The sequence below is a fragment of the Hyla sarda genome, chromosome 1 (genome assembly GCF_029499605.1).
Source record: "Hyla sarda isolate aHylSar1 chromosome 1, aHylSar1.hap1, whole genome shotgun sequence".
Taxonomy (NCBI): domain Eukaryota; kingdom Metazoa; phylum Chordata; class Amphibia; order Anura; family Hylidae; genus Hyla; species Hyla sarda.
In genome coordinates, this window is record NC_079189.1 from 150,051,714 (window position 1) to 150,072,094 (window position 20,381).

General features: G+C 40.2%; 1 protein-coding gene across 3 annotated transcripts in view; it reads right to left on the reverse strand.

Annotated features, from left to right (window-relative positions):
• Positions 1–335: 335 nt before the first annotated feature.
• The window catches only part of MMAA (metabolism of cobalamin associated A), a 35,147-nt gene continuing 15,101 nt past the window's right edge, over positions 336–20,381 (reverse strand). For all 3 annotated transcript variants that reach the window (XM_056562855.1, XM_056562853.1, XM_056562854.1), the window contains exons 3-7: positions 19,035–19,157; positions 15,826–15,996; positions 13,589–13,674; positions 3,306–3,455; positions 336–749 (exon numbers count right to left, since the gene is read on the reverse strand). In XM_056562855.1, coding sequence (XP_056418830.1) covers positions 462–749; positions 3,306–3,455; positions 13,589–13,674; positions 15,826–15,996; positions 19,035–19,157 — 818 coding nt within the window. In that variant the 3' untranslated portion in view covers positions 336–461. The remainder of the gene's footprint in view (positions 750–3,305; positions 3,456–13,588; positions 13,675–15,825; positions 15,997–19,034; positions 19,158–20,381) is intronic.

Genomic DNA, 20,381 nt, shown 5'->3' on the forward strand with positions numbered 1-20,381 from the left:
ACAGGTTAGACTTTTTAGTTGCAGCCAAGCATGGCCATTATGCCCAATATACACAACTCAATTCAATGCCCCTCAAACTAATATACCAAGATAGCGCCTTTCTATTTCACATGTATAAGTGACTGCTCTAACTTGCCAGTAAAAGGAAAACCATATAATAAATTACCTGTGCAGAGCTTGCAAGAGGAAGATGGTTGGTTATATACTACGTTATGCCTTCTTTCCCTCTGTAGTTAGACATGTGACCTAACAGCTGAAATCTGTGTGGAACACATACCGTAACTACAAGGCTATCTGCAAAATATACACCATACTGTTATAAACAGAAAAGAGGCTTCATGTACATATATCCTAGTCTTTACTTCAAATTAAAATACATAATACAATGTTTTGCGTTTTCATAAAAAAAAAAAAACATTAAAAATGTTCATTGGGCTTTTTTCACAATTACATGTGATCTTTCAGCTACTTTCAGAAAATGCTTTGAGTAACATGTCTGCTGCAAGACCTGGTGACAAGACACCGGCAAGGACGTTCTCCTCCAAGAGAGGTATCTGATTCTTAACTGCAGGGTGGTTCCTAAAGTGAAGGAGAACGTTTTCCTGAATAAGACTCCACATCCAGACCTTCTGCTGAATCCTGCGCCTAGCTAGAAGTTCCCCGCTGGTCAACATAGTGTTCTGAAATTCAGTCATCTTCTTCCACATCTCTGGGATGCCATCTCCAGTCTTCGCAGAAATTCGTATAACCTGGAATATACAGCATTTCCATAATGGGTACATTTTGTTAACACTATAATGTTTGTAGTAGGGATCGACCGATATTTTTTTTTAGGGCCGATACCGATAATCTGTGGAGGTTAGGGCCGATAGCCGATAACTTATACCGATATACCTGTATAAGTTAACGGCTATTTATCCCCCCCCCCAGCGACACCACTGCAGATCATTGATTTAAAGCGGATGCTTTAAATCAATGAACTGCAGTGGCTTTTGTGGTGCCAGAGACCGCCGCCGCCACCCGCTTCTCTCCCCCTGCCTGTCCTGGGGTCCTGAGTCCGCCCCACCACCACCACGCCGTGCCACACCCCCCACCGCACCGGCCCGGCCAGAGACCACCGCCGCTGCTGCTCCATTGCCTCCCCCATTCCCGGTTTTATAATTACCTGTTCCCGGGGCTCGCACTTCTTCTGGCTCCTGCGGCGTCCTCCTGAGCTGTCCTTGTGCGCACTTACGGTGACGTCACTTTGAGGGCGTTACTCGTCATTGCGCTGCGCAACAGCGTAACACAGGACGCGCATGAGCCAGAAATAGTGCGGACCCCGGGAACAGGTAATTATAAAACCAGGAATGGGGGAGGCAATGGGGCAGCGGCGGAGGCGGTCTTTGGCAGGGGTGGGGCATTATCGGATTATCGGCAAGGTAATTGTCGATACCGATAACGTCCAAAATTGTGAATATCAGCCGATAATATCGGCCAAACCAATAATCGGTCGATCCCTAGTTTGTAGTTCACTAGCACCATAAATGTAGGTCTACAGTAGACAATCCTACCTGACTACTTTCAAGAAAATTTTTCTGAAAGTAAGGCTTCATTAAATGAAGTGGCCAAAAATATGTAACAGCAAGTGATTTTACCACATATCGAAACCTCTTTGCAGTAACCCTTTAGCTGCTTTTTTTTTTTCACGATCCTCTGTATTTCTCAAAATCAGGCTATTCTGCGTAAAGATTAGCTGACAATACCATGACATATGGACTATCAGAGGGTTATATGCCAATGTATGTGCTCTAAATAAACATAATGGGGCAGATTCAGCAACACTGTTCTATCTGGAAAGCATAAAATAACACAATACAGGCAGAAACTGCGTCAAATGTATTTCTGTGGTGCATCTTACTAGCTATGGGTATTACAGTAGCTACTGGTTAGCTTATTTAAACCAATATTTTGCACAAAAATAACATCATTGATAAATATAACACATTTTATCACTTTTCTTAGTCATGTCCTCTTTTTCAGACACTTTTCAAAACAGTACAGTGAAGTATAAAGTGAGCTCAAATGGAAGTTTCTGGGTGCAACTGGAGGCAGAATTCTGGTGCATTTTGATTAGTAAATCTTAACTACTATACATTGATGTACCAGGTGCAGTGGTGCATATGAGAAGAATATCACTGAGTATATCCAATATCAGAATCACAAATTTTGTTGTAACATTAGGGCTGGGCGATATGACCAAATGTGTGTATAGCGGTATTTTTATAACTTTTGGCGGTTCCACGGTATATAACGGTATTTCCTCCTCCTCCTCCTCCTCCCCTCCCCCCCCAAATTAATTATTAGCCCAGCGCTGCGCTGCCCCCATTGGGGTAAATACTCACATGTCACCCGCAAGTGCTGCCCTCCTTGTCCTCCTGTTCGTTGCGGTTGCCGGCGCTGACACTCTCTATACTGTGCGGTATCACTATGCCCGGGCTGCAAAAGGTAAACAAAATAAACTAACGCATGTTCCGACGTCGGCCTTATGCTGGGGACCGGAACGTCGGACAGCCGTCAGCCTATCACCAGCCGCAGCGATGTCCCACCCCGGCCAGGGATAGGCTGAGCCCACTGTCATGTAAGAAGCTCTGGCCGGCTTCTTACATGACAGTGGGCTCAACCTATACCCGGCCGGGGCGGGACATCGCTGCAGCCGGTGATAGGCTAACGGCTGTCCGACGTTCCCGTCCCCAAGAAGCAGGTGAGGCTGGTACCAGACCAACGGGAGGTGAGTTAAAGATTATTGTGTTTATTTTTTGCAGCCCGGGCATAGGGATACCGCACAGTATAGAGCAGTGGTCTTCAGCCGTTGGCTGTCCGGGCATGCTGAGAGTTGTAGTTTTGCAACATCTGGAGGTCCGCAGGTTGTAGATCACTGGTATAGTGTGTCAGTGCCGGCGGCCACAACAAACAGGAGGATGAGGAGGGCAGTGCTTGCGGGTGACATGTGAGTATTTACCCCGATGGGGACAGCCCAGCACTGGGCTGATTCATTCATTCCCGAGGGGGAGGGGCCAAACCGGTATTGCGGTATGGGTTGAAATTCATAACGTGCAGCACAAAAAATTCCGTATTCGGTATGAACCGGTATACCGCGCAGCCCTATGTAACATTATTTGATAATATTTTTCTGCATCATAATTTTAGTGGAAAGTGTTTTGTGTAACATACTGTACCATGTGAATGAAATTTGTCAAGGACATTTTAAAAATATATTTTAATATCACTTTATTTTTCTCATCACTTTCTGCAATTCTGCTTACCTGAGGTTTCCAGGTCTTAGATCGCTTCCGAAGTAACTTTAAAGCACTCACATACTCAGTCTGAATCTTTCTTGCAGGTATAAGTAAATCTCCATCAGCCTTAGTAATAGTAACTAGGTCAGCCATTTCAACTATCCCCCGTTTTATCCCCTATGAAAAAAAAAGAGCATTATGAACTTGAGATACTTGCTGTTGCCGACTGAATCAATAAACACTGTCCCAGATTTAATAAAACTGATTCCTAGAAAGTGTAAACTTAGATTAGACAGTCTCAAATTTCTAATGTTTTTTCTGGCATTTGGAACATTTTTTTAAGCAGTTTTTCAGAAATGTTTTTTCTAATAGGTGCTACAGCAAATGATTTGCAATTTGAAAACAAACCATTTTTGGGTTTGTAACTGGCCCAATAACTTCCTTTCTTTAAACAGCAAATAGCCACTTGCACAACTTGCACTAAGGGCTCATTCACACAAGCGGATTTCTTTTCAAACCCGCAGCGGATCTCCCGCTGCGAGTTTGAAAAGGGGCAGGGTCTCCACTCACTACCCGCAGCAGATTTTCGCCAGCGGATTATCCGTCACAAACCCCATTGAAGTCAATAGGGTTTGTAGAGGATTTTTAACAGCAGAGATTCCACTGGCGAAAATCTGCTGCGGGTAGCACACAGAGACACCCCCTCCCGCAGACTTGCATTGACGGAGCGGGACGTCACATGGGGGCGGAGTCGTGATGTCACAATACTCTGGCCCCGTGGTCGTCACGCTTCACACTCAGAGCCTCCATCGCTGCAGAAAGCACAAAGGTGGCTGCGGAATGACAGATTGCGGGGGTCCCTAGCAGCGGGACCCCGTGATCATACATCTTATCCCCTATCCTTTGGATCAGACATCTTATCCCCTAACGTTTGGATAGGAGATAACATGTCTGGTGTACCCCTTTAACAACCTGCCCAAAATTAGGATTTTTGCTACCAGTTTTCTTTTCCCTATGGATAGTGTACACAAGTCCCCTAACATAGTGCTCCGCAAAATACATTTTCAATTTTAACTAATTTTTGAATGTATATTTGTCCAAAAAGCTCTAACCTTAAGACAATCCGAAAGCATATGGATCGTGCAAAAAATTTTATAAATAAGTTGAGGTAATACAACCATCTTGACTAAGACAATGTGGTCTGCAATGAAGAGGGGAAACCTCAACCAAACATCTATCTTTTTGATAAGTTTGTCAAATAATGGACCTGAATTTAGTTTACAAAATTCTATATAGAGAGATTAGCCTGGCACTGTCAGCGTGAAGAAGGTGTGTTGCACAATCTGGAAATACAGCTTTTTCTTATGAAGAACGGTGTGGTGCTCTGACAAATAGGTTTGCAAATGTATAATTCAATACGTAGAAAAAAATTAAGTCGGCACTCACCATGTTCTTCTATCTTCTTTCCTTTATTCAATAATACTCACGTATTACATATACAGGACAGTAGACGGTGCATGGAAGGGGGTGTACCCCCCCCCCTTTACATGCATAGTCTTCCGTCCTTTATATGTAATACATGAGTATTATTGAATAAAGATAGAAGAACATGGTGAGTGGCGACTTCATTTTTTTCTACGTATTGAATTGTTAGTATACAAAATGCAGAAATTTTTGGCTAGTTTTTTTAGCGACCCAATACATCCTGTACCATTCACATTAAAGGGTACCTTTCATCAAAAAAACTTGATATATTATAGATTAATGTATGCAGAATAACTTTACAATAGTATGTGACCAAAGTTGCCTTTCAACTCGAAAAGTAAATTGTGTTTGGTGCCGGAAGGGAAGAGAAGATGAACACGCTGCCACAGTGCATCCGGAGTCACCATGTTATACTCACATAAGAGATCCAACACAACCCCTACACAACCCCTACGCCGTTTCGCTACCCGCTTCCCTGACGAAGCGGGTAGCGAAACGGCGTAGGGGTTGTGTGTGATCTCTTATGTGAGTATAACGTGGTGACTCCGGATGCACTGTGGCAGCGTGTTCATCCTCTCTTCCCTTCCGTGGGCTGGTGTATTCCTCTAGTGCAGTGATGATGCTATGGATGCACTTGTTAATTTCTTCAGGTCTCATACCAACACACTTTTGTCTCTAGTTTTCTCAGGCTCCCACAGTGCACCAATAGATCACCTGTATACGTTGTCTCTCTTCTCTTATTATCATTCATTTTTTGTTTGCCTTTTCTATGTGTGCTCAATGTCGCAGTGTTTTTCTGCAGTATGTGTTTAACTGGTAATGGCAAACCTTTAAGAGAATAGTCTTCATTAGATCATAGCACATTTTTCTGGCTATTGCTGATTCTCATTATTTGTTTTTTATTCAATTGTTATATATGTTAAAGCTTGTTATTTTATTTATATTTTCACGTCTGGTGCATTTATTTGACAGGAGGTGTAATAGTATGTTATTAAAAAATATGCTTCTTTCTTTTTAATTTTTCACTTTGAAAAAATGACCACTAGGGGTCTCCCTACCAGTCCTTTTTTTTATAGATTTCAGACTCACGCAGGAGTCCTAAATCTCAGACTGCATCCGGGACACAGACAAGCGCAACATTGCTCCCTGGCAGTGAGCAGTGGTGAGTTTGTGTGTGTTCCGGATACAGTCTGAGATTTAGGACTCCAGCATGAGTCTGAAATCTATAAAAAAAAAAAGGACTGGTAGGGAGACCCCTAGTGGTAATTTTTTCAAAGTGGAAAATTAAAAAGAAAGAAGCATATTTTTTAATAACATGCTATTGGAAAGTTATTCTGCATACATTAATCTATAATATATCAAAAGTTTTTTTGATGAAAGGTACCCTTTAAGGGGTAATAAACACGACTTACTGCAATTTATCAGTAGTCCTAACATAGCTCTTAAGTCTTGTATGGATGAAATAATCTTCTGAATATTAGCTTGTGGATCCCTAACAAATTTAGTAAGAAGTCATCTGCGTATAATATGATCTTGTTTTTTTCCCCCCTCCAAGCCAAATCCCTGGAATCTCAGAGAGTCTCTCAAGAACCCTCCACAAAAAGCCCCACTCCACCCTGTCAAAGGCTTTGGTTGCATCCAGTGACAAGATTGAGTGTAGCAAACCCTCTCCCATGTGAACAGTGGAAAAAAAAACATATGTATATTGTCAAAGAGACTTCTCCCAGCCATAAAACCTTCCTAGTCATTATAAATAATTGTTGAAACATGTTGTTTTAGTCGAAGTGTCAATACCTTAGAGAAAATGTAAAAATCTGTGTTCAAAAGGGAGAGGGGTCTGAATGTGTCTACTTATATTAGATATCTATTTTTTTTTTTTTTCGGGATTAGTACAATTCAGGCTTTACACAGTGACAAAATCCCCCCCTCACCAGAATTCATTGTGAACCTCATGTTGCTTGTCTGCTAGCATGCAACCCAGTTTCCTGTATGCCTATAATGGCAATCCATCCATGTCTGCTGGCAAGGTTTTTCCAGAGAATGATTCTAAAGCTGCTTCTAACTCTTGTATGGAAATTAAGGCATTTATATTCCCTCTTTGAAACTCTGTCAGCCGTGAAAGATCTGGTAGAGTTTCATAATCTTTTTCTGATTTGTATACCCCTTTATATTAAGTCAAAAACTCATTCTTTAGATCTTCCTAGTTTTCTAGTCTATTTTGCTTCTTTTTGTTTTGAGAGAAATTTGTTTGGCTTACCCCCTTCACAAAACCTCTCATAGCCTGGAAAGAAATGGTTATACTTGTTTTTTTCTTCCTCTTCCCTTTTCACATTTTTTTTGAAGTTGGGGAAACAGCCACTGCCTTTACACTAATCTAAGGCTGTCTTTGGTTCTTCTTCTCGGTGTGTGAACAGTTTCAAATGGCAACGAATCTCCTGATATAATATCCCTCACAACCTTTAGCAGGTCCCAGACCTCCCTCATATCTGCTGTTCCCTTATTAATAACCCAAAATGTGTCAATCTTGTATGGAGGAACCCAATGAAGGGTTCTTGAATGGTACACAACATGTGCTAGCTGTATGCTGAATATTGAGCACAAATGTTGCCTCCCGATATAGGTTCAAGAAACCATATTAAAAGGGGTAGTCCACTGGAAAAGGTTTTCTTTTAAATCAACTGGTGCCAGAAAGTCAACCCCTTAAGGACTCCGCCCATTTGGGCCTTAAGGACTCAGACACTTATTTTTACGTTTTCGTTTTTTCCTCCTCGCTAGAGATGAGCGAATTTACAGTAAATTCGACTAGTCACGAACTTCTCGGCTCAGCAGTTGATGACTTATCCTGCATAAATTAGTTCAGCTTTCAGGAGCTCCGGTGGGCTGGAAAAGGTGGATACAGTCCTAGGAGACTCTTTCCTAGGACTGTATCCACCTTTTCCAGCCCACCAGAGCACCTTAAAGCTGAACTAATTTATGCAGGATAAGTCATCAACTGCCGAGCCGAGAAGTTCGTGACGAATAGAATTTACTGTAAATTCGCTCATCTCTACTCCTCGCCTTCAAAAAACCATAACTCTTATATTTTCATCCACAGACTAGTATGAGGGCTTGTTTTTTGCGCGACCAGTTGTCCGTTGTAATGCCATCACTCACTTTACCATAAAATGTATGGCGCAACCAAAAAAATACTATTTGTGTGGGGAAATTAAAAAGAAAACCGCAATTTTGCAAATTTCTGAAGGAAAGTTTCGTTTTCACGCTGTACAATTTACAGTAAAAATGACGTGTTCTTTATCCTTTGGGTCAATACGATTAAAATGATACCCATGATAACATACTTTTGAGCCGAGATTTTTATTTTTTATTGGTACCATATTTGGTAATATAAAACTTTTAATACATTTTTTATTAAAAAAAATGACCATGTCCAAAGTATTATTAAAATTAGTACAATTGGTTCAAACAGTCTCAAGAAGTATACTTTTTGAGACTGTTTGATTCAATTGTACTAATTTTAATAATTTTTTATGCAAAAAAATGTTTTATGCAATATATTTTTCTTCAACTTTTTATGAAAACTACATTAAGCGCTGTAGGTTAGTGCTAGGATCCAGCACTTGCATTATAGTGTTATGTTTATGTTGATAAATTGTATCTAATAAACTGTTATACTTTGGACATGGTCAGCACATGAGTTATTGTAACACACATAAATCCATATATCCTTTTGGTTCATTTGCTATATTACATTAACACCAACACCGTTTAATTCACACCCGGACATTATTCCACTGTCACATACACCAATACCACAACTACATTTATTACTCACTAGCCTTTACCATTCATTACAGCTATATTTACTACATATTCTTTTCCATTATCATTTAATAACACAAACATTCTTCTCATTTTATTATACATTTTATTTTATTGCATCTTATCATTTCTATATAGTCCTTGAGAACCAGCCAAATTTTCAGCTTTTTATAATTTACAAATCTGTTTAACTTTCTGGCACCAGTTGAGTTAAAAAAAATGTTTTCCAGTGGAGTACCCCTTTAAGTCTGCTGGAAGCATATGCATCCAATATTGCAATGTCTGGATCAGTCTTCTAACTCTTGTAATATAGTCTGTATCAATTGAATCTCCTTTGATGTTTTGTCAGCTAGCTTAGTAGTGGTAATAAATTTTCTCTCTATCTGGGGCAATTTGGTTTCTAAACTAGTCACTCTTATTAAATTTTCAGATGATCTGCACAAATAAGCATTACCGAGTCAGGTCCCCCCACAGATGTGTTACTTTTTTGCACCTCAACTAATATTTCTATCAGCACCTTACAATTGTCAATATATTATTCAAACCATTACAGGGCATCTTTCTTTTAAGTTAAACACGGCAAGATCCTCACACAGGGAGGGGAGGTGTGGCTGTGAAGCCAGACACCTAGACAAGACAGAAATCACGTGGTGTTTGTCTTCCAGGAGGGTGGGGGCTAGTCTCAGTGAGGGCTTTGCACAAAGACAAGGTGGATCTGATAATGATGTCTTTCTCTCACTCCCTGCATGTAAGCTGAAAGAGGGAAACTGCTCTAAATAGCTAATGAATGATATTTAGACAAATAAATAGGTAGATGAGTGGGAAAGGCCATGGGTTTAGTTCCCTGGAGTACCTCTTTAAAAGGAGAACTCCAGCCAAAATGAACTTATTCTCTATCCACAGGATAGGAGATAAATAGCTGATCTGACAGTTGTGAAAACCCGCAATGTCAGTGAAGAGTGTGTGTCATCTACCGGTACACAGCACACGCTCTATTAATGGGAGCGCTAGTGATTAGTGATTTACTCGAGTCTTTTTGGTGCTCCCGTAAAAATGGATTGAGCATCTGCAAAGTTGGGTGACAGATAATACTCCCTGCAATACAGCTGAAAGAAATTCTGTAATATGAAAGCTTAAGATGTGTTCCTAGACATATCTGGTATTCAGGAGTATGGCAAAGCTGGGTGACAGCCCCTATGGAATCTATCATGGCAGTTATATTGACTGTTATTTGCATACGGATCAGTGGCATTGCTATGGGCAAGCGGTGTGACACCCAGTGCCAGATTATAATTGGAGCTCTAGGCCCCGCTTTCAATTTTGCGCATAAAATTCAATATGATGGCTTATTTTTTTGCGCCAACAATTCTACTTTGCAGTGAGATTTGTCATTTTACCCAAAAATCCACGGCGAAACGGAAAAAAAATTCATTGTGCAACAAAATTGAAGAAAAAATGTCATTTTGTAACTTTTGGGGGCTTCCGTTTCTACGCAGTGCATTTTTCGGTAAAAATAACACCTTATCTTTATTCTGTAAGTCCATACGGTTAAAATGATACCCTACTTATATAGGTTAGATATTGTCGTACTTCGGAAAAAAAATCATAACTACATGCAGGAAAATTTCTATGTTAATTCTTTTTTATTTTTCCGCATACTGGCCGGTATGAGGGCTCATTTTTTGCGCCATGTTCTGAAATTTTTATCGGTACCATTTTTGTATTGATCGGACTTTTTGATCGATTTTATTCATTTTTTCATGATATAAAAAGTGACCAAATACACTATTTTGGACTTTGGAATTTTTTGCGCGTACACCATTGACCGTGCGATTTGATTAATGAGATATTTTTATAGTTCGGACATTTCCGCACGCGGCGATACCCCATATGTTTATTTTTATTTACGCAGTTTTTTTTTTTTATGGGACCTATAGGGACCTATAACACTGCACACACTGATCTCTTATGCTGATCCCTGCAAAGTCATAGCTTTGCACGGATCAGTGAGATAGGGGATTGATTGCTCAAGCCTGTACCTCAGGCTTGGAGCAATCAAACCCCGATCGTACGCCGCGGAGACAGGTAAGGAGACCTCCGCCTGCATCCCAGCTGATCGGAACAACGCGATTTTATCACGATGTCCCCCGATCAGCCCGACTGAGCTGCCGGGAAGCGTTTACTTTCACTTTCAGACGCGGCGGTCAACTTTGACCACCGCGTCTGAAGGGTTAATAGCGCGTGGCACAACGATCGGTGCCGCGCGCTGTTAGCCCAGGGTCCCGGCTATGAATAGCAGCCGAGACCGACCCGGTGTGATGCGGGGTCACGGCTTGACCCCGTTTTAAACACCGGGACCGGGCTCAGGGCGTACAGGTACGCCCTGAGTCCTTAAGGATCGGGGATGCAGGGCGTATGCATATGCCCTGCGTCCCCAAGAGGTTAATGGGAGAGGAGGGAGGCAAACTTTATTTTTTTATTTGTGGCAGCCCAGACACATAGTGCATTAATCGGGGCAAAGTGTATAGTTCGTTAATGGTGTCACAGTATATAGTCAATTTATGGTGGCAGTGTGTATAGTTCATTAATGGGGCATGCTATATAAATAATTCATTTGTGGGGAACAGCATGTTTTCAATTTCAAGGGTATGGAGTATATTAAAGAATTGTCTGGCAGGGTTAAGATTTAGGGGACATGTGTTTGACAGGGTTGAATTTTGGGGGCAAAGTGTGTGGCAGGGTTAAATCCAGGGGGTACAATGTGTGGCAGGGCTATATTCAGGGGGGTACAGTGTGTGGCAGTGTTATATTCAGGGGGTACAGTGTGTGGAAGGGTTCATTTCAGCGAGTACAGTATGTGGTAGAGTTATATTTAGGGGATGCAGTGTCTAGAAGGGTTATAATAATTATTGTCTTCATATGGAGGATGAGGATCTGCTGACAGAGTAAGGGGCAAATGATGTTCGGACACCCGACTCTGCAGAGGGATGATGTAGCTGGAAGAAGTCACGGTGATCTGTACCAGATGAAGAAGAAATGGAAAGACTACAAAGACGTCAAAACCTGTGAGCCACTGATATCAATGTTTATTCTGACTGACTGTGTCCCAACAGAGCTGTAGTCACTTGTAAGTTCTGCAGTTATGATACGGATTATATTCAAACAGTAAACACTGTGTTCTATAGAAGATCTACAACTGAAACATATAATAAAAACAAACAGAATCCATCCAGTTAATACTGCAGAGACAGAGCGGAGACATACTTTGCCTGAATGTATGTTCACTCTTTGTACATTGTACAAACAAGCCAACACCTGGTTTCAATCTGCGGCACACATTTCAGTTCCTCCATGATTGTAACAGGAAGACAGAGGAGAAAGTATGAGTCTCGATAATCCCGATGAAGGTTTGAGCCGTGGGCTTGATTTGCATACTGGTTTGTACAGCGTCTGTGACTTACAGTGATTTAAAACATCAGTTCCAAACTAATGCCACATAAAACTTCCTGTGCACTACAGGAAGCAGACAGAGGTGAACGCTAATGCAAATTACAAGTCATCGAACCTAACTCACATGGAACCTAAGTGATTGCTCCCATATGGTCCGCTTTCTGGAGCAAAAGCAGCTGATTTATATTCCTTGGCTAACTGGGTGGATAAATATTTAAAGAAGAGACACAACAGAGAGAGAATTTATTGGAACCGATGCAGATTAACAACACTGCTACAGGATATATTTTTTCCCTGGTTATATATATATATATATATATATATATATATATATATATATATATATATATATGAGCAAAACCTCACATAATAAAAGAAAAGGCATATTCTGTAGGAAATCTCAGCAACATAGACGCAGTTTACCTTCACAATTTCCTACATTTTAATAACAGGCTATACACACCTCTGAATGCAATTTTTTTTAATTGCTTTGTCGTTTGTTTTTGTTAACAACATTTTCCCATAGGTCTTTATTAAAAATGTTGCTCATTTTCTCCTCTACAGCATCCTTGTTTACATATATAGTGCAGGCTGCTCTGTTTCACTTTAAATTATACATGGCAGCCTGCAAACTAAGCATATATATACATAAATTATATCATAATAATATGTGCAATAAATAAATACAAAAAAGTAATCAAATAAATTAAAGGGGTATTCCAGGAAAAAACTTTTTTATATATATCAACTGGCTCCAGAAAGTTAAACAGATTTGTAAAGGACTTCTATTAAAAAAATCTTAATCCTTTCAGTACTTATGAGCTTCTGAAGTTAAGGTTGTTCTTTTCTGTAAGTGCTCTCTGATGACACCTGTCTCGGGAACCGCCCAGTTTAGAAGAGGTTTGCTATGGGGATTTGCTTCTAAACTGGGCGTTTCCCGAGACAGGTGTCATCAGAGAACACTTAGACAGAAAAGAACAGCCTTAACTTCAGAAGCTCATACTGAAGTACTGAAAGGATTAAGATTTTTTAATAGAAGTAATTAACAAATCTGTTTAACTTTCTGGAGCCAGTTGATATATATAAAAAAGTTTTTGCCTGGAATACCCCTTTAATATTGTAAAAAAAAAATAAAAAATCAATCAAAAAGGTGTTCATAGCCTTTAAGGCTACATTCACACTATGATTATGCAATACAGTAGCCGGGACGGCAGGGAGCTTTAAAAACCGGCCTCTGCCATATCCCCACCGGACCAGTGTTGCATGCCATTCATTTTTGAGCTAATTTTTGAACCGTATCAGTTTTGATTGCCCGACTGAAAACCGTGGTCTTCCAAGGTCAGCAATAAAATTGATATGGTTCTGGCAATAAAACTAATATAGTTAAAAAATGAGTCGACGGGAGTCACTATCTGACTCTGTACGGCTCATTTAAATAAATAGGATGGGGGAATACAGCAGTGGGCTGTTTTTAAATTTCCCTGCTGGATCAGGCAGCCATATTGCATAATCGTGGTGTGACCCATATCAAATGAAAGGAAAAATTAAGGACATACCTGCAACTCATCGCCTCCTGCTGGTGGCAGCAACAAAACGAACATGTCAACCATGTCCGCCACTGCAAATTCTGACTGGCCCACTCCTGCAAGATGACAAAATAAATGTCAAGATCCTTGCTTTGTATACAGGGTACATACAAACTGGTCTGGAAGAAGCTATGATCTATTTATACCAGGACTGTATCTACATTTAGGGGACATCCTCTACGGCTAGTGGAACGAAGGTTTCTACACCAGCACAAACAGGGGTTATTTACTGTTAGAGCAGTGAGACTATGAAACTTTCTGTCAGAGTAGGTAGTCACGGTGAACTTAATAAAAGTTCAAAAGGGGCCTAAATGCATTTCTGGAGAGTAATAACATTACAGGTTATGGATACTAGATTTATAGCGACAGAATGTTGATCCAGAAATTTATTCTGACTGCCATATTCGAAGTAGGGAAGGAACTTTTACCCTTGTTTGGGGCAATTGGCATCAGCAGTTTTTGGAAAACTGTCACTGCAGTTTTTGAGCCAAAGCCAGAAATGTATTAAAAAGGAATAGGAAATATAATGGAAGGACTTACACTTCTCCCTTATGGATCCACTTCTGACTTTGGCTCAAAAACTGCAGTGGCAGTTTAAAAACAAAAAGTGGAAACTTAGCCTCAGAGGTTTTTTCCTTCCTCTGGATCAACATAGTAGGGACACAATAGGGATATAGGATGAACTTGAAGACTCTGGTCTTTTTTCAACCTTATAAACTATGTAACTATATAGTATAGTAGAAGAAAAAGAGTATGCAGAAGGAGTAGTACATACAGCTGTAGTAGTGGTGCAAATATAATGGTCTGGTTATATTATCATCCCCTATATACATTTGCCTTAAAGTGATGAACATTAGAGAGGAGATGTAGGAGGGGGATAGTGCATTCAAGGTGGTAATGAGACACAGATGGGAAAGTCATAAACTAGATTTCTAGTTGAAGGCATAAAAATACATACCATTCACTACCTTAGTACCTTTGGAAATCATGTTTTTTGTTATAGTGGCAGATGAGTAAATGTCATAAAACACCACTAAATTTCTAAGAATGTGGTATGCTACCGTTTGTAAAAAAAAAGAATATAAGGTTCTGAAAACACATTTTTGTATAATAAAATGATGCAATTTTACAATTTTGTTTAAACACAAAAAGACAGAGGAAAAAGTTAGAGTGAGCGCTAAAAGTTTCCAATAAGCCTTGTGAGCAATAGATAATGTAAACTCGTCAGCATTCACACTGAGCCGTGACTTCAACAGTGACACTAAACGCTTATTGGATGACACCACTGAGATATATATTACTATTATTGATTTTTGTTCCTGTAGTTAGCATGGCTGATGAAAAGACCGATGCAAGTTGCTGGGAACTCTCTCATCGTCTATATGGAAATTAGATTTTCTATATTACTCAGCACATCAAGGAAGCTAAGGACATCACTCTTGTGTTCTCACTTCCCAAAATTCAGAGCACTCTGAGAAGCTGTATCTCATGGCATACGCTCTACTAAAACCTGTAATTGACCCTCTACTGACAGACTAGAACCTGTGACGAGAAATAAAAACTAAATCTGCAGTTGGTGCTATGAAAGATGGTCCTGAATGTGGAATCTTACCTGCATAGAAGTGGACATTTCACAAGGTGACCAAACGGGCAGTATGTTAATTTGAAAAAAAAAAAAAACAGCAAAGGCATGCTAAGCCAGAGTATACTAATGATAAAAGAATGGCTTATTCTAAAACTAAACAATTAAATTTGGTCACAACTTGCTTAAAGGAGTACTCCGCCCCTAGACATCTTATCCCCTATCCAAAGGAGGGGCCAATGGCATCCCCCACGATCTCCATTTCGCCACCCCAACATTCTGAACATTCATGCCTATGGGAGGGAGCGTGACGGCTGTGGTCTCTCTTGACAGCCATCCCATAGACATGAAAGGAGGGGGAGTGGCGTGACATCACGACAATGGCCAGCCAAAGACGGCATTCTGAACATAAATGTTCAGAACGCTGGGGTGCCACCCCGGAGATCTCAGGGGACCCCAGCAATCAGACTTCTTATTCCCTATCCTTAGGATAGGGTATAAGATGTCTAGGGGCAAAGTACCCCTTTGAGCAGTGTAACAAAGGGCAATACCACCACAACAAACAAGCAGTGCTAATGACTACAGTGGCCTTGCCCAACATGAAATAGCTAGACTTTTTTCTTACCTACAGTTTCCACAAGGACAATGTCATAGCCCCCACTTTCACACAGAAGAATGGCTTCATTTGTCGTCCGGGTGACTCCTCCTAAGGTCCCCCTGGTTGGAGAAGGTCTAATGTAGGCATTCATGTCTCTAGACAGCTCAGTCATTCTTGTTTTATCTCCAAGAAGAGAACCTAAAGGCCAGAGGAAAATGATTTTAAGAAAAACTTTAAAATTGATGCTCAAAGGTGAATTGGTCTACCAGTCCAACTATCTAAAAGTAAAGTCCAGCATCACCATAATATATTAAGAACAATTCTGTGTAAGGGAATATAAACTTACATAGTACATAAGGCAAAAGTCTATCAAGTTGAACCTATAATGCTACAGTGTTGATCCAGATTAAGAACAAAAAAAAAAAAACCCTATGGAGGTGGATAACATTTACCACTTTCTGACACCAAATCTGACAATTAGAACAAAACCCTGAATCAGTGTCCCACCTCTCAAAATATTTTGGCCATAGTTTACGATATTATATTTTTAAAGAAAGTCACCAAGGCCCCTTTTGAAACCTGTTCAATGAATCAACCATGTGACAGAGTTCCAAAGCCTCACTGCTCTTACAGGAAAAAATTCCTGTCTATGATGGTGAAACATAAAGCATGCCATCTTGTCATGGTTACATGGCTACATATAAAAAGATCACTAGAAAGGTCTCTGCACTTTCCACTCTTATACAAAGCAATCAGATCACCTCTAAGACGTCTTTTATACCCCAAACTGGATAATCCTAAATAGATTATTCTGTGTTATTACTCCACTCCAAGGCACCTACTCCTGTAATTTCCTTGGTTGCGCTTCTTTTTACCTGCTCCAGTTCAGCCATGTCCTTCTTATATAAAGGTAATCAAAATTAGACACACTACTGTGGTCTGACTAGTGACATATACACAGAGACAAAACTATGCTTGTCACGAGAATCTGTGTTTATTTTCATGCATCCCACAATTTGATTCCATTATTTCAATAGGAAAAGCCACTTACTAAAACAGAGATAAATCACCAGTTCAGTTCAAGATGCCACAATGCTAAATGCAGGAGGTTGTTCAGATGCAAAATCATTCACTTCTATTTACTAAATGCTCACAAATGAGGATTGTATAAAAAGTGCCAGTTCCATGATTACATGTAGTACAACAAGTATTATTATGGCTGTGCCAATATACAAAATCAGATAGGTGGTGCTGGACAGTCTAAGTAAACCCCACAAAACAGTCACCTCGTTCTCCCCATACTTGTATGCACTTAAAATACTAAACAGTCAGCCCCTCATGAATGTTCATCAGTATTCTGAACCCCCACCCCATATAGCAATGAGGCCTCTGTGCATCCTACATAAGTATGGCCTTTTGATAAAGCAAAGATTTGATCCCCTTTTTGATATGTTCACACGTGGCAGAAATGTTGCCCATTTTCCCAATTAAATTCACTAGGAAAGTCAAAATCTGCAGCAAATCTCGATTAAACCTGCAACGTATCTGCCACACGTGAACATACCCTTTACAGTAAATAGCTTTTTCTGTCAATGCAACAATGCAAAAGTGTATCAAACTAGGTCTTGCCTTTTTAATGCTGCAAGTAAAAAACAGCTTCCATTTTCCCCAAAGTTGCAATAGTAAAGTGCTGGATTATGTATGTAGGCTGGACTAAATGCCCTCCCCCAGGGTGAACGGGGCATCCTGGGCAGCACGCTTTAATTTCATATGTAGTCTCCTAAGGCAATAAAACCTTGAACAAAGTTTCTTTTTTTCTAACCATATTCAGGCCTGTATTTATGGCTCCAAAGCAGAATAAAATAAGACAAACACACTTCAGAGCTTGGGACAAGTCAATACTGAAAACACAAGCTTATTAAAGCACTACATTTTACCAGTATATTTATGCAACCTTATGAACAGGGAATTTTCATGTATCTTTGTACAACAAATAGATTACATTCTAATGTGTATGATACTTAAGGATTTACACTGGATTACTAATGTAACTACAACCTAAACTCCTAACATAAGGCTGCATGCACACCACGTTTTTGCAATACAGTTTTCATATCAGGTTTTTGATGGAAAACGGATTCCTCAAAACCTGACTAAACTGTATCAAAACGTGTGTACAAATTTCAACCCGTATACGGTTAAAAACCGTATACAGTTTGAAAACTGATGTCCGGTTGCATCCGAAGAAAAAAACATATACGTTTTTAAGTTTTCCCTCCATTTTGAATAAAGTTTCACTTGTTTGATTGAAATTCCAAGAAAAAAAACTGTGCAAAGTAAAAAACGCTATGGTGCAAACCAGATGGAACCGTACGCACATATGGTTCTGTACGGTTCCCATTGACTCCCATGTTAAAAAAAAACACATACGGTTTAATACGGTTCTTCACCTGGACCAAACAACATGGTAGACTACGGTTTTGGGTACGGTAAAAAAAAATAGGAACAAACTGTATAAGACGCAAAACGGACTAAACCGGATGATGCCTTTGACATACGGTTTACAATGTTAAGTTTCTATATGGTTCCGTACAGTTTTTACCTTGAAACCGTATACGGGAACTGGTGGTGTATACCCTGCTGGGAGGAGCCGACTTATTTTTTGTTAAGCCTAGTGTCAGCCTCCTAGTGGCAGCAAGATATACCCACGGTTCCTGCGTCCCCTGCTATACCCACGGTGGTGTATACCCTGCTGGGAGGAGCCGACTTATTTTTTGTTAAGCCTAGTGGCAGCCTCCTAGTGGCAGGAAGATATACCCACGGTTCCTGTGTCCCCCAATGGAGCTGAACGAGAAAACGTGGTGTGCATGCACCCTAACACACACAACTCACATTCACATCACGATTTAGCCATACTGTTTTGAATCAGTTTTTGTATTTGAAAACAGTACACAACCGTATTGCTTGCCTTATACATTGACCACCCATATAAAAACATACAGTTTTGTATACTGTTCTGTCCTGTTTTTTTTGTTTACAAATGTTTTGTGACCTTTATAAAAAACGTATACAATTTTTATAACATTGTAGTTAATGTAAACTGTATGAGCACATGATTGCGTACAGATTCAAAACAGTATGGCAAAATCGTGATGTGAATGTAGCCTTAGGGCAAAGCTTTAGGTCAGTTTTACTTATAAGACAGCAATGACAGATTGAATAGTGCATCAACTTACCACCACTGGTGCTGGAGGAAGGATCAACCGCCAAAACCGCAACTTTATGCCCCTGTTCTGTAAGCATTTTTCCAAAGTATTCAATAAATGTGGACTTGCCCGCCCCTGGGGGACCAGACAGACCTGTGGCCAGGATGACAGAAGCAAAATAAACTACATACCTGGTATACGATGAATTAAAGATTTAGAAAAAAATATATAGATATGCTGAGCAGTTTTTTCACTGGACACATAACATTAAGGGTATATGCTGCGCAAACACTTGTGTGACCCTACCCTAAATGCTTATTCTGGATAAAAAAATAAAAATAAAAAAACATGGGTGTTCTCTTCTACAAATAGTGTGACTTCAGTCCACAGGTTATATGTTATACTGGGTGATTCAGAAAGGATGGTGAATAAGCCTGTAGTTAAAAGGAAATCTGTCATCAGTTTCACCTGTACTAACCTGTTGGTAGTGACAAGTAGTGCAGGTGACACTGATGACAACCATACTTACCTAGTCCCAATCCAAGCTGTGGTTCTCCCACTATATTTTTCTGTATCTTCCGTTCTGGGGCCGACTTGGAGCATGGGCGGAGCTTAGTGACCTCACTGCTACTCTTTGCTAGCAGTGGGACCCAGCAGAGAAGCAGGAGCAGTGACGTCACGAAGCTCCGCCTATGCTCCAAGTCGCCCCAGAAACGAAAGATACAGAAGAAGACTGCTGGAGAACAGGAGCACGGAAAAGAACCAGGTAAGTATGGTTGTTATCAGTGTCACCTGCACTACCTGTCTGTACCGACAGGTTAGTGAAGGTGAAACTGATGACAGATTCCCTTTTAAAAGTAACATTAGTGGTAAGTGGCCAGTGACTGAAAATAAAAATAAAAACAGGCTAACTAGTGTGGGACTACAGGAGCCACAAACCACTTTATGGCACATCTCATGAAAATGTCTGCATTCTACATCTCTTCAGGAGATGAAACTAGACAATTGAAAAGCTGTCTTTTTTAAATTGACTGAGATCTGAATGGAATAGGGCAAATTCCCTGACAGCGATGTGGCTATTTTTCACCTTGGTGCGAAAGTCAAACTCTACAATGTTTGCAATTAGAGCTCTAAAAAAAAAAAAAAAAAAAAAAAAAAAACAGGTGCCCTTATCGTGCACAAGAAAAAGACTAATGTCCCTTATTTTTTTGCTCAGTATACTGTCACTGGCAATTCTTACCTGGACATGTTAAAGGCTTATAATACAGATAGACTACGTTTTGACTTAATCTATCAGCAGGATGGTGCACCTCCACATTTCCATTTGGATGTTTGCCAATACCTGAATGAAACTCAATTGGAACATTGGATCGGCCA